General features: G+C 32.9%; 2 protein-coding genes across 3 annotated transcripts in view; one reads left to right on the forward strand and one right to left on the reverse strand.

Annotated features, from left to right (window-relative positions):
* Positions 1–13,653, forward strand: part of Pde1c (Phosphodiesterase 1c) — a 167,570-nt gene that overhangs the window by 66,012 nt on the left and 87,905 nt on the right. The gene's annotated exons all lie outside the window — the stretch shown is intronic.
* On the reverse strand, positions 1,561–13,374 carry LOC149910140 (salivary alpha-glucosidase-like). Its single transcript, XM_090107369.1, has 11 exons — positions 13,323–13,374; positions 12,366–12,545; positions 11,797–11,954; positions 10,675–10,800; positions 9,784–10,040; positions 8,120–8,318; positions 5,287–5,394; positions 4,627–4,777; positions 2,715–2,910; positions 2,238–2,375; positions 1,561–1,630 (listed from the first exon to the last, which is right to left on the reverse strand). Exons 1-11 carry the CDS (start codon positions 13,357–13,359, stop codon positions 1,561–1,563), a joined length of 1,620 nt encoding a protein of 539 aa, XP_089963495.1. The 5' UTR covers positions 13,360–13,374.

The following is a 13,653-nucleotide window of genomic DNA, read 5'->3' on the forward strand; positions in this document are numbered from 1 at the left end:
GACGTCTAAATACACAAAATTTAAATTTAAGATTTTATTGAAATTGGAATTTTAAATTTCGCGCCACTACTACACATGCTGCAATGGCTCACAACTATGGAGACTATATAATACACTATGACTATTGTGTATAGTCTCCGAAGTTTAAATATTCGATAACAGATGGCGCCACTGCACTTAATTTCCAAGTTGAAGGGTCGGAAAGTCCCTATATCTTTAAAAACATGCCCATTAGATTAAAACGGGAACTTTCTTGTTCGAGGGGGGATAAAGGGCTATCACACCACATAAGTCCCTTTATCGTGTCGGGACTCCTTTTTAAGTTTTATCGGCACGCACATTTTATCGACTTAGTTTTATTATATTATATATAGATTACAGGTCTCATACAAACTCCCGTCCCCTAGTTTAAGGGGTTGGGGGATGAAAGTTACAAGTTTTATAATTTTTTTGTTGTTTGTGTGCTAATACTAGCTTATATACAAAATTTCAGCTTTCTAGGACATTAGGAAATACCTTAAGAATTTTGATGATCATCAGTGAGTCAGTGACGAAATTAGCGTTTTTTAGATATAAATAAAATCTGAAGTATAAAAGCTAATGTAATTAAAACTTAATATGTTCAATAAGTCCGCTATTGACAATATATCCCGAAAATTTTGTTAATCTAGCATAATCCAAACCCAAGTTATGAGGGTTCAAAAAAACGTCGAAACGCTTCGAGAAAAGGTAGGTAGTGCCCGTGCGTTTCGCTTGGCTCGTCTTGGCGGGGGCACTACCGTGCCCCCAAATACGTACCTACGTAGCAAATTGTACAAACCTTAGCTAATGACGTTATGAAAAAATGTTGTATGTAAAAGTTGTTCATCGAAAAACAACCTACAAAAATGGTCTGATATCATTTCTTCGTAAAATGATAAAAAAAAGTTTAATTGAAAAATATAAATATCTCTATTATCAGAACATTTTCGCCTATAACTTTTGTATTTATAGTTCTACGACAAAAAGTTACTGGACTAAAGTTGTAGAGAATTTAATTTGCAACAAAATATAATGCTAACAATTTTTTTTATCAGACAAATATTTTATGAGTTATATCGTAAAAACCATATCTACCACTATTTTCAAGATGGCGGCCGTGGGACAAGGGTGGCGACCCCGCAAACTTGGTGATAGCTTCACACTGACCCCCCCTACACATCACAAAAATAAAATTGCGTCCTCTAAAAAATGCAACCCCAAATGTAACTTTTCAATGGACTATAAGCGGTTCCACATTCTATATCCGAACCGCGATGGACTGGAACATGCTTTCAGAGTCTTGTGTTCCCCGACAAGTACAATATGGGGGTCTTCAAGCGTAGAGTGATCAGGGAACAGGGAACGTTCTAGGGAAGCGCGTACAATCTTAGACCATCTCAGCTTAACATCAGGCGAGATTGTGGTCAAGCGCTTCCCTATTCAAAATAAAAATAAAAAATAAAGTTTATAGAGTTGGTGCTTAATAAATATATTTGAATGAAACAAATTATACTGCAAATAACTATTTATTAAACTCAATTACACCTGCATCCTCAAGACAAGTACTTCATCTGCCGCAAGATCCAGATAGTTTGCTTGAACGTTATCCCTGGAACAAATTACATTTATTAATAATATTCTCATTAATATATTATTTGATCACCTTCTTTTAATACAGTGGATAACACGTGATCGTTGAAATGTGTCCTGGGTTCGATTATCGGTGGAGATGAAGAAGAAATAATGTCTTGATGTGGTAGGACAGGTTTATAGCCTACTTGTCCCTAGATAAATAAATCTATCAGTGAAACAGGTGTATGCATAATGCATCTGCCCCATACCCCACTAGGGGACATGAGATCACAATATTATATTACTTACTCGAATCTACACTAAGAAGACACAAACCAACTTTTAGAAAGTTCCTTTCAATTGTATTGTATTGACAGAGCTTAATAATTAACTCAAAAGACAAACTTTTGTTAATGCGTGTAAGACAAAATGTTAAAGTTAAGGTCAAATTCAGTTGGTCAGTTTATAATTTGATGGAATTGAATTATTAAATCAAATCAAGAATTTTATCAATTTACTTTACTTACCTATAACAAGGTTTTTTAATGGTTTTTTAAGGAGACGCGTGTTCTAATTGACGTATAAATTGACACGGAGGAACAAGGAACAGGAAACTAAAAAACTTCAGAGGTCACATAATTTACCCATAAGTCCTCGATGAGAGAACGCTGCTGACTTCCACTTCTAGCTGGCCGAAGATCAGGTCAAACGCAGTCAAGTTGACCACCTGGTAACTTCTGCCTACGTTCATTACCACCACGTAGGCGTCGTCGTTATACCACCTATTTTGAAGAAACATTTAAATATAATGTTTTGTAGAAGTAACTTTTTAGCTGTCTGCAAATGTAACTAGTAGCATTTTTTGCGAACGTATAAAAAAACAAATTATAAAAAATGAACAGAGCGAATTAAATATATGGGCTGATGATGATGATATTATTAGCTTCACTTTTGTACTATGTTTGTATGTAACATTCTCCTTTGGAGTCGATTTTATCTTAACTTTAACAAACGGATTGAATTCAAACTTAGTCCACTTATCAAGGATCGGTGACAATGCAATAATTTCATAAGCTTTTTTTTTAAATAATTTAGTAATCAGCTCAAATTACCACACAGACCTTTTAAACGCAAACACATCAGTACTAAGCGCGATCGACTCAAGCCGGCCCAGTCGAAACGCGGGTCGCTTGCGCAGACCAGCCAGCGTCCTAAACACGTGGTAGTGTGACCTGACAGCAGCCTGCTCATGGTCTACATTGCGGTTCTCGTAGCCGTCCGCTGTGGGGAGCCAGGTCTTTTCGGATTCGGAGAAACCTGTAACGTTTGTTTTTATTTTAAGAACATTTATTAATGATTTTGTAAATTTTTGTGTGTTGCATATAGGCACATCGCATTTAATTGTAACTCTATACATTGACGTATTGCAGTCTCTTATTATAATATATGCTACACACTAAACCAACGTAGGTGTCAAGGTAAAAAAGCCAAGAATATGCGAACAAGTCCAGGAAATCTCGCAATTGAAGTTACATTTTGCCATATTATGTATTTTCGATGTAATCATTGATTTTTTACATTATTTTTACGTAAGTGCAGCAATAAAAATAGCACAAATCATTTCAGTATTTTGATGCTCTAAACTGATCTAGCTCTCAATAAATATTTTAGTTTTATGAAGATATCACTATAAACTAAAACATTATTATGACTGCACTCTGCAGGCTATCAAATGACATGATATTCGTAATAGTGGCTTAAATTAACAGCAACACAAATAATTATTTGGCCTAGTTATCATATGTAATCATTTATGCTCTATGAACAAGTAATTCATATAATATTAATCAATTTATACATAAAATCGTTCGTTTCAGAAACCGTCCGTATAAATATCATCTTTTAATCATCACCACATGTATTATTTATCGAAGTGAATAAACAATGAGACCGCATTGAATCTCCGTAAATGAACGTGCATTATTCACGAATTTGCAACTGTTACCCTTTACCCACGGATGATTCCATCAAGTAGGGTCGAATACGTATGTTGTAATGAGAATTAATTTTCAAATTAATTCATGTAGCTTCATATTCAAATTCACTAAGTCCGTGGTTATGTATTTGCTTTACATAATATTTAATGAGTAAGAGCTGAATTTTAATTAATTTTAACTGAAAATACCTATAAGAGATTCCGTGTCTATATTACGTTAATGTGAAAATAATAATAGTTTAAAAAACTAAAAAACACGCTTTTTATAGAAACCGAACTAAAAAATGGAATAATTTTATCAAATTAGTGTATTGTCATCGGTCCTCAATAAATCTACAAAGTTTGAACGAAATCTGGCCGTTTAAAGTGGGTCAAAATCGCGCCCAAAGAAGTCGGTTACAAACAAACAAACATACAGGTGAAGCTAATATAAAGCGTGTAATAAAAAGATAAGATGCATTAATTACATGTAATAAAAGTATGTATAACATATCTATATCCTGACATCCATGTAACCATTAAAACTCTTAAACAGAAAGAATGATAAAGATTATAGTGCACACAATGTGCCACTATTAATAGTGATGAACGACCATCTCTTTTAATCAGACGATACGAAAATATATCACGGCTGGTGGGAAATAAGCCGCAGGACTTAAAGCTTAGAGTTTTTATATACCTACATAAAAAAACGCCAACTTTTGGGCGAAGCTGCGACTGACGTTTTTTAGATGGAAACATGAATTTATTTTTCAGCATTGTAAACAACACACAAAAAACTGACCCGCGTCTGTAAATAAATTAAGAACTGGTTTTTATAGTAATTTTATCAACAAATTCCGCACAGAGCTATCAAGATTTTTTTAAATTTCAGAATATTTCAGTACAACAGTTTTTATGAGTCCATCATTCGTGATCAACTAAAGAAGTATGTTAATTAATTTTCTATCCTGCTAAGAACGTGGCTCTAGCTTAACACTAGAGCACCTTGTAAAGAGTCAAACCACCTTATTTATATACAATAGTAGGTACATTACCCGCGTTCTTCCCGCTACTCCACTGAAAGGGGGTCCTCACGGGGTCACGGGACACCTCTACGAAGTTGACGGGGTCGTCGGTGTTGCAGGCCAGGGGGTCCCGCGTCTCACTCCACGGCACGAACCCATTTAGCATTCCTATTTCTTCACCCTTTATCATGGAAATTGTTTGGAATATTTATTAGGATACATTATAGCGTTTTTGGTAAATGGACTATCCTGTTTAAGATGTCTAGAAGCAATATTGTATGCAATCCCGGCCAATATTATTGTCTATTTAATCTATGCTATTAAATTGTCTTATTTAACCTTTTTTATCGTGTTAAAACAATATTATAAAGATAAGTTTTTCTCTTTATTATTAACTCTTATCGTTCAAACAAAATCTACTCTTTTCTGTGTTATTTGTTATGAGTATTATAATTGTTACCATTAATTTTGTTTGCATCCAAAATCCTTTGCAAATCTCTGAGTTTATAAGTTATTTGAACAGTGCTATAAATTTAAATGTGAAATAATATACCTAATTGACAACGAATCCTCCTGTCATCAACCTTCATGAACCAGTCACGAAAAAAGGCAAATGAAAAAATCTAATCATACTGTATGAACTTTATTCATTGAAACAATTATTATTTATTATAATTATGATTATTTTACCATATACGTGATAGCGATTCCTGGTAACAATAACACAAGCATGTTGAAGGCGTCCACTAATTCAGGTCGGAAGCGGGATCCCACACGACTCATATCGTGATTGCCAGTCTAAGAATAAATAAATTATATTGTATACTTTGTTTTATTTAAAATTACATTATGATAAAATAACAATTTAAAAAAATCTTGATAGTAACAGATGATATTTTTCACTAGGTAATAGAAATATTGCACGCCTCATAAGCGAAGCGTTGAGGTGGGTACTACTGTCGCTTCGCGCAAAACATCTGATTTTTCAAACTTAAAATGTCTTTATGTATCATACATTGCACTTGTAAGATAATACATACACACACATATTAAGAAAAAACACTATTTTTAACGTTCATGATATTTTTGATGTCATTTTTGTTATTTAAACTAGTTAAAAAACAGTTTAAAAAAGTTCTGTCTTGGACGTCCGTGTGTCTGTATGTGCGGATCCTTTTTCTTGTTAACACGATAGCGACCGAAATACTTTACTAATCGAATCTTTTTTTTTCTCTTACGCTTGAGTATGCTCAGGAATAGAACCCTTTCATTTTTCAGGGTCTGATTCGATGTGGTTTAATTGTTATTAAATAAACAAAAAAAAACTCGGCTGTTTTTTTTTTTTTTTTTGAAGTGAATTTTTATATTTTTATTGAAATTGATTCCAGAAGATTACTGGGAACTTTAAAAATTCATTTTGTTACTTTTATTAGTAGGTACGATCCTTATAAGTATTTTAGTGTATTCAACCAACTTAAAAAAGTGTGACTATTTTACAACAATTTGAATATGAATTGTATTATTGTATACAATATCGAAGCTTTTTAAGAAATGTATAAAATACTTTTTTAAGAATTATTATCATACATAATATTATGTTACCGGCAATATATTAAAACCGGCATTGTATGCAATTCTTAGTAAATGTATGTTATTCCGAGAAACAGTCGGAATGAAATAAATTAAATTCGTCACATTACCTACTTATATCTTTAAATCTGAACTTTTCCTAAGTAGCAAACACATTTGCAAATGTGGGTGGTTTTTGGGGTAGCTATTAACCAATATGAGGTCAAAACTAAAATCCAAGATGGCGCCGACGAAAATTTGAAATCTTTTCGTCATGGGTGTCATTTTCATGGTTTTTGGGGTAGCTATTAACGAATATGAGGTCAAAACTATAATCCAAGATGGCGCTGATGAAAATTTGACTTTTTTTCGTGATGGGTGTCATTTTCATGGTTTTTGGGGTAGCTATTAACGAATATGAGGTCAAAACTAAAATCCAAGATGGCGCCGACAAAAAATTTACATCTTTTCGTCATGGGTGTCATTTTCATGGTTTTTGGGGTAGCTATTAAACAATATGAGGTCAAAATTAAAATTCAAGATGGCGCCGACGAAAATTTTACACATTTTCGTCATGGGTGTCATTTTCATGGTTATTGGGGTAGCTATTAACCAATATGAGGTCAAAACTAAAATCCAAGATGGCGCCGACGAAAATTTTACATATTTTCGTCATGGGTGTCATTTTCATGGTTATTGGGGTATCTATTAACCAATATGAGGTCAAAACTAAAATTCAATATGGCGCCGACGAAAATTTTACATCTTTTTTCTCTTACGCTTGAGTATGCTCAGGAATAGAACCCTTTCATTTTTCAGGGTCTGATTCGATGTGGTTTAATTGTTATTAAATAAACAAAAATAATAATTAATAAATAATTATTAAAAAAAAATTATGAGGCGTGCACTTTTGGATTTTCCAAACTATTTGTAGAATTATTCTTGGCTTTATTATAATTAATGGTTCACTAGCGGTCCGCCCCGGCTTCGCCCGTGGTACATATTTCGCAATAAAAAGTGGCCTATGTCCTTTCTCGGGTATCAAATTATCTCTATACCAAATTTCATGCAAATTGGTTCAGTAGTTAAGGCGTGATTGAGTAACAGACAGACAGACAGAGTTACTTTCGCATTTATAATATTAGTATGGATAAGGAAATAGTATATTTTACAACAGTTTATATAACTTGTGCGTTGCCATTGATTCGTTAATGTTACAAATACTTATTATGGTTTTATCTCCCTACCATTAATATTTTTTTAATAAACAAGAACAACTTTTAACTTATGTAATATTATTATTTAGTGAATTTTACGAGAAATAGTCGTTAAAATTAAACAATTCTAATATCATAATATAGGTAACTGTCTCCAAGCCAGCCAAAACCCTAAACACACAAAGTATACTAGAATATTAAACTTAATTTTGTACATTTAGAAACATTAATTAAAACATGGATTAACTGGAATTTACTTCGATATAAAGTCCACAAACGGGACGAAAGTAATCCAATATTTAACCTTTCATTGTCCTCTTATTGTCCAATTAATGAATTGACTATTTTTATTTACAAATTTAAATTCCACATTATATACCTTAGAGCAACAATTATTAGTCAAACTTTATTGTTTTATTTCTAGTAGAGATAAACTAAAATGTCTACAAAGTTTAAGAATATCACATTATTAATTTTTTACAACGTTTTGTACGAAAAAGAAGAGTTTTTTATTTCGTATTTAACTTTGACTGAACAGTCTAGACTTTGACCAAAGTCAAATTGCAATAAACAGTGACTGACGAATGTAACACAAAAAATTGAAGTAAACTGCAGTTTTGGTACTACTCATATTACTTATTATCGAACGAAGCTATGCACTGCATAAAGCAAGCTCAATATGATCCGGTAAAATACAAACTACACGTTTATATCAAAAGCATCTCAACAAAACATACCATCCAATTAGCCGGCTTGCCCAACGGCTTGTACGTCAGCCATCTGTCCACTGCATACTTGATGTCACGTGCATCGGATTCCTTCGTTAGATCCTTCATGAGGGCGAAGTTGAGAGGTATGTGGGACCCGGAGTGAGACCCTTCGCCGTAGTACCGTACGGAGTTCTTGATGCCCGTACATGCTTCTGTTAGAAGGATCCTGTAAAATTATTACTGTATAAAAGCGGTTTCAAAAAAGGAGGTTTTTAATTCGACTGTATTTATTGGGTTTAAATAATTTGAAACAAGTATGTAAATAACCGACTTAAAAAATAGGAGGTGCCAATATTAAATTTGGTCCAGTTCTGGCCATTTTAACGCGTTTTTTATTGTTAAAAATACTTATACATTATTGATCGGAAAAGGGCAATAATAAAATGTTAATCTTCGAACACATTTATACTATTGGCAACTATTAAGTATTCTGTGCGATTGGCGTATCGTTATGTAGCGATTTTTTCAAGACAACCAGACGAAGATATATTTGTACATTCTGCAGAAAATAACTATGTACTACATTATAGATATTAAATACTAGCTTATCAATAAACTAAAGCTTACCTACTTAGAAATGCAATGCGATTTTCGGTTTAATGTTTACATAAAAAAAACTATTTAGATGACATTAATAACATAATATTCTCCTTTATTTTTTTAGTGCAGTCACTATAAAATGGATGGATAATATTATTATATCAACATGGTATATGTTATCCAAGCTATAAGATGGAATCCTTTTTTATACAGGGTTACTTGTAAAACACCAGCAACCTCGCAGGACAAGATAGCTAACATCATAAGTAACAACATTTGTTCTACGACTTTTGGCATAACGCAATAAATTATTTTTTAATGATTTTTTAAACTTTTATTGTACTCTCCTAACATTTGTAAGTCTATGTTCTATTCATTATCGGATGGACGAAGCGACGCCCCCTTCCCCCTCTCGTTCGCTTTTTGTTTACGTAATTTTTGAGAGGCGTAGAGTTTATAATATTCAAACGGAAAATTAAATGAATATTTATTTTTGTATGAAAATAAAATCTAACAAATTATCAAAAGTTGTAGAACAAATGTTGTTACTTATGATGTTAGCTATCTTGTCCTGCGAGGTTGCCGGTGTTTTACAAGTAACCCTGTATACAAAATCTGAGCACATTACTTACTTCACCCGAGTCTCGTCTATACTTAAAGCGATCGAGACCACACTTATTGTTTTAAGACCCCCATTAATTTTGCGATGGCTTTAAATGCTAAAGGATGGTCTTGCACTATAAAAACTTTATAGCAATTCATAAAGTATTTACTGCGGTCTGGTACTTTTAGAACTTTATGTTACGTAAATAAAATTAATGGCGAGATATTGTTTAAATTATTACTTTAAAATCATTTATATTTAGAAGTCAATACCCTTTAAAATAATTATTTTTAAACAAATACTAAACCACCTTCTAATCGTCTGAACTAGGAAAAATTTAATTAGGGCCAACCAGAAGGCACCATCTTTCAAATAAAAAAGGAATTTAAGTCGAAAGTTCTCAGGTAACAACGTCCAAAAAATACAGTCAAGTCCGCTACTTCTGATATTCGGCCAAAGTAAATTAGTTAAATAATAATTAACTTACCTTGTCATATTATCCCTAATAGTGATCGAGTCGAAAGCGTCTCTGAATTGACCGACCAAGTCGTAGGTTTCCTCCTGATCTTTAGTGTAAATGTGGTCTAAATAATTGTAATTTTCTGAATTGACGCCCGGTTTTCCTGTCAACGGTTCATCTGGGTATCTTCCACCAAAGAGATCTCTGTCTGTTTCAATGAGATAGTTCACAGAACTGATCCGCATGCCAGCTACTCCTTTTTCCAGCCAATATTTCATTATCGTCTAAAATGCGCATAAATTATGTTTGAGAGGTTGAAGGTGACGCTAGCAAAGATTTAATTTAGCTCCATCTCGTCAAAGTAGAAAAGGGTTGAACCAATTTTAGACGAGCGTCGTGACGAGAAGATTGATGTAATATAATATTATGTACTAGTAAAAACATACTACAAGTATTTGAAAATGAACTTATTGAAGTTATTCACCTAATACCTGTAGTACGTTTTTGTAGTCATTTAAGAGTTCTCGTAATACGTTAAAGTAACTTTGTGGAAATCAATCATATAATAAATATGAATAACAGAAAATAATAGAACGAAAATAATATATTTTATTGAAGAAACAAATATAATAATAGCTATTGTTAAAGACATTCGATTTATTTCTTCCAAGAAAATTGAAATACAATAACAATATGTACCTACCCTTGCATTCGAATTTTGTCAAGGAAATTGTATTTTCCACTACCAGTGACGACGTAACTTATAGATTGTAAGTATACATCACTGAACCTAATAATGCATTTTTCCGTCCAGAATTAAACGAATGAAATGAAGTAGTACTGGTACCCGATTAGAATCTAATAAATAAAACGAATAAGTAGTTACATGTTATACAGTACATTTGTGATTTGACTCACTTTAATTTCTTCAACCAGTACTGGATTCCTGTAATTCAAATCCGGCTGCGCCTCCGCAAATTGGTGCAGGTAATATTGATCTCTGCTCGGAACGTAGGTCCATGCACTTTTTCTGAAGACGCTGATCTGAAAGGTTCTGATTTTAGAAGCTAGTTTACAATGAGAAATACTATACTTAACAATCGAAATATATTATTGTGATATAATTGCTTGAATAATGTTATATTGTTTAAAATAATGTAGAAATTTTTTTAAAGTATTAATATTACCAGCCGGGTCCTGTTAATCGCTTCTAAATTTAATATATTATACCTAATTTATGGGTTTCAAAAACAAGATACCAATAATATTAGAAAGAGACGTGATTCTGTATCTCTTTGACGAACTCTGTAGCATAATTATTGTTTGTTTGAGTTAACTCGTTTACATCACCAATTCGACATACTTAGTTATGGTCCTTTTCAAATAGCTAAAATAGGCGATGGATCGAATCGTAACATTTTTTTTTTCTCAAAGGTATACCTTTAGCTTTACCTCAATATAAACAAATTATACCTGTCTATATAACAAATAGATACATGGCATCATAATAGAGCGGTTACACGATATACAGGCCTTCAGAATATTGTAAGCAAACACGGTTTCCTCGTTAACGTCGTGTCGACGTCATTTCCTGCGGAACGGGGATGTGACGGTTCCGAGCACATCTACATGATAATATAGATGTTTGCAATTTTAGAAATAATGGGTTATTGGTTTTGAATTGGCAGGAGAGTTTGGAAGTCGTGATTGTGAGTATTTTAATCGCAATTATGTCCATGATGTAAATAAAGAAATTAATGTGTTATTTATTTACTTTCCCAACATTGTAGAAGATTGCAGGCAAGGTTTTTAAAGAAATAATTACCTATGTTGAAAGTATTACCAATCCACAAAATACATCCACGCACAACATTTGCATGAAGGTAAATGGAATTTAGCTAAGCTTTAATTTTAATACAGTTACCACAATTCTTAGGATTCTCCTTACCGCAACGTTCGTTATTTATGCTGTTTACGTTATTTATATATAACCAACGCAAACCAAGTAAATAAAATATTTATATCTATACTATTACACACCCAATTATTAGGTGGTTGTCTCTGCCCCTGCGCATCAAGATGGCCGTTCTCCCAAATGTACCAATCATTATAATATTCGTCCTTATGTGAAGATTTCACAAACCAGTCACTGTCATTACTTGTGTGATTTGGCACGAAGTCTAGTATTACCTTCATATCTATAGGAAAGAAAAAAGTTTAGAGGAATCAGGAATTGCCATTAAAGAAAAATAATAAAATCTCTGTAGTCTTTGAAGACCTCTTCTAAATCACATTACAAAAAATAGGTATTTTATGTAAGTGTAGGAAGTATATTCCTAATTTTGCATCTTTCATATAAATTCGAAAAAACTCTACAAAATCTAATTATACGTTTTCTAATTTCATTGCGTTGATTGTTATTAATGGCAGCAGCCAGCGTGAAAGGATGCGGGTTCGAGTCCCGCCTCGTGATCGAATTTTTTCTATTCTTTATAAATTTATATTTATAAAGCATTTGAATGCCATAAAACCAAAAATATCAAATTCAACAAAAAAAAGTCATTCTTATAATTCAATCATAATTCAGATAAGAAGACTCGTTTAATTACTTTTTTCAGCAGTCTTTTTCAGGAGTTGCTCAAAGTCTTCGAGAGATCCATACTCAGAATGAATAGAATAATAATCGGTGACGTCATAGCCAAAATCATGCATGGGTGACCTGAAGATCGGGGACAATAGAATTGCATCTACACTTATATCCTTTAGGTATTGCAGTTTTGATGTGATTCCTGAAAATTATTAGAAGATAATTGCGATATAATATCGAGATTTTGTTATGTACGTAAATGTATGCGTATGCTGATTTGATTAAATGTTACCTGATAGATTATCTAGAAAAGTGGCTAATTGATAACATGAACATATTTTCTTATTACATGATTTATATATAATGATAACATGAAATGTGTATAGGGTGTCCTAACAAGAACGCAAGATTTAAATCAAATCTAATATCTAATATCTAATATCTAATATAATATTATAAAGGCGAAAGTTTGTAAGGATGTATGGATGTTTGTTACTCTTTCACGTAAAAACTACTGAACCGATTACAATGAATTTTAGCACACATATAGAGGGTACGGGGGTACGGGTAGCTTTCCGCCCGCGGCTTCGCCCACATTTGCAAAGGAAAACCCGCATAGTTCCCGTTCCCGTGGGATTTCCGGGATAAAAACTATCCTATGTGTTAATCCAAGTTACCCTCTATATGTGTGCTAAATTTCATTGTAATCGGTTCAGTAGTTTTTACGTAAAATAGTAACAAACATCCATACATCCATACATCCATACATTAGATATTAGATTAGATAAATCATTGGTAATAATTATATAGGTAAACCGATTTGGATGACACTTGGTACAGAGGTAGCTTGATATCTGAGACTAGGAGAAATAGGATAGGTTTTATCCCGAAAATCGTACGGGAACGGGACCTTACATGTTATTCTTTAACTATGCGGACGAAGCCGAGGGAAATGAGCCAGTTTTAAATAAATAAATACCATTAATATCACCGACTCCATCGCCGTCACTGTCCATAAAGGATCGCACGTAAATCTGATAGATAACAGCTGTTTCCCACCAGTCTTGTTTTATGTTCACATTCTCATATCTACCCTTCACAGTAACCGCTGTTAGTCCTAGTAGAATGGTGTAGAGTATCACTGAAATAAATTTTAAATTCAATTATTATTATATTTAAAGGATTATCACGAAAATTCGTCTGGGCATAATAATTTTATCGATTTTACTGAATTTTTCATTCATGATCCGCTCTTATGAGTTGAAGCGTGATGTTATAATATGGATACCTATTGCGATAAATGGACGATT

The sequence above is a fragment of the Colias eurytheme genome, chromosome 2 (genome assembly GCF_061535395.1).
Source record: "Colias eurytheme isolate Ceu_HAF_F1 chromosome 2, ilColEury1 Martin Lab GWU primary, whole genome shotgun sequence".
Taxonomy (NCBI): Eukaryota; Metazoa; Arthropoda; class Insecta; order Lepidoptera; family Pieridae; genus Colias; species Colias eurytheme.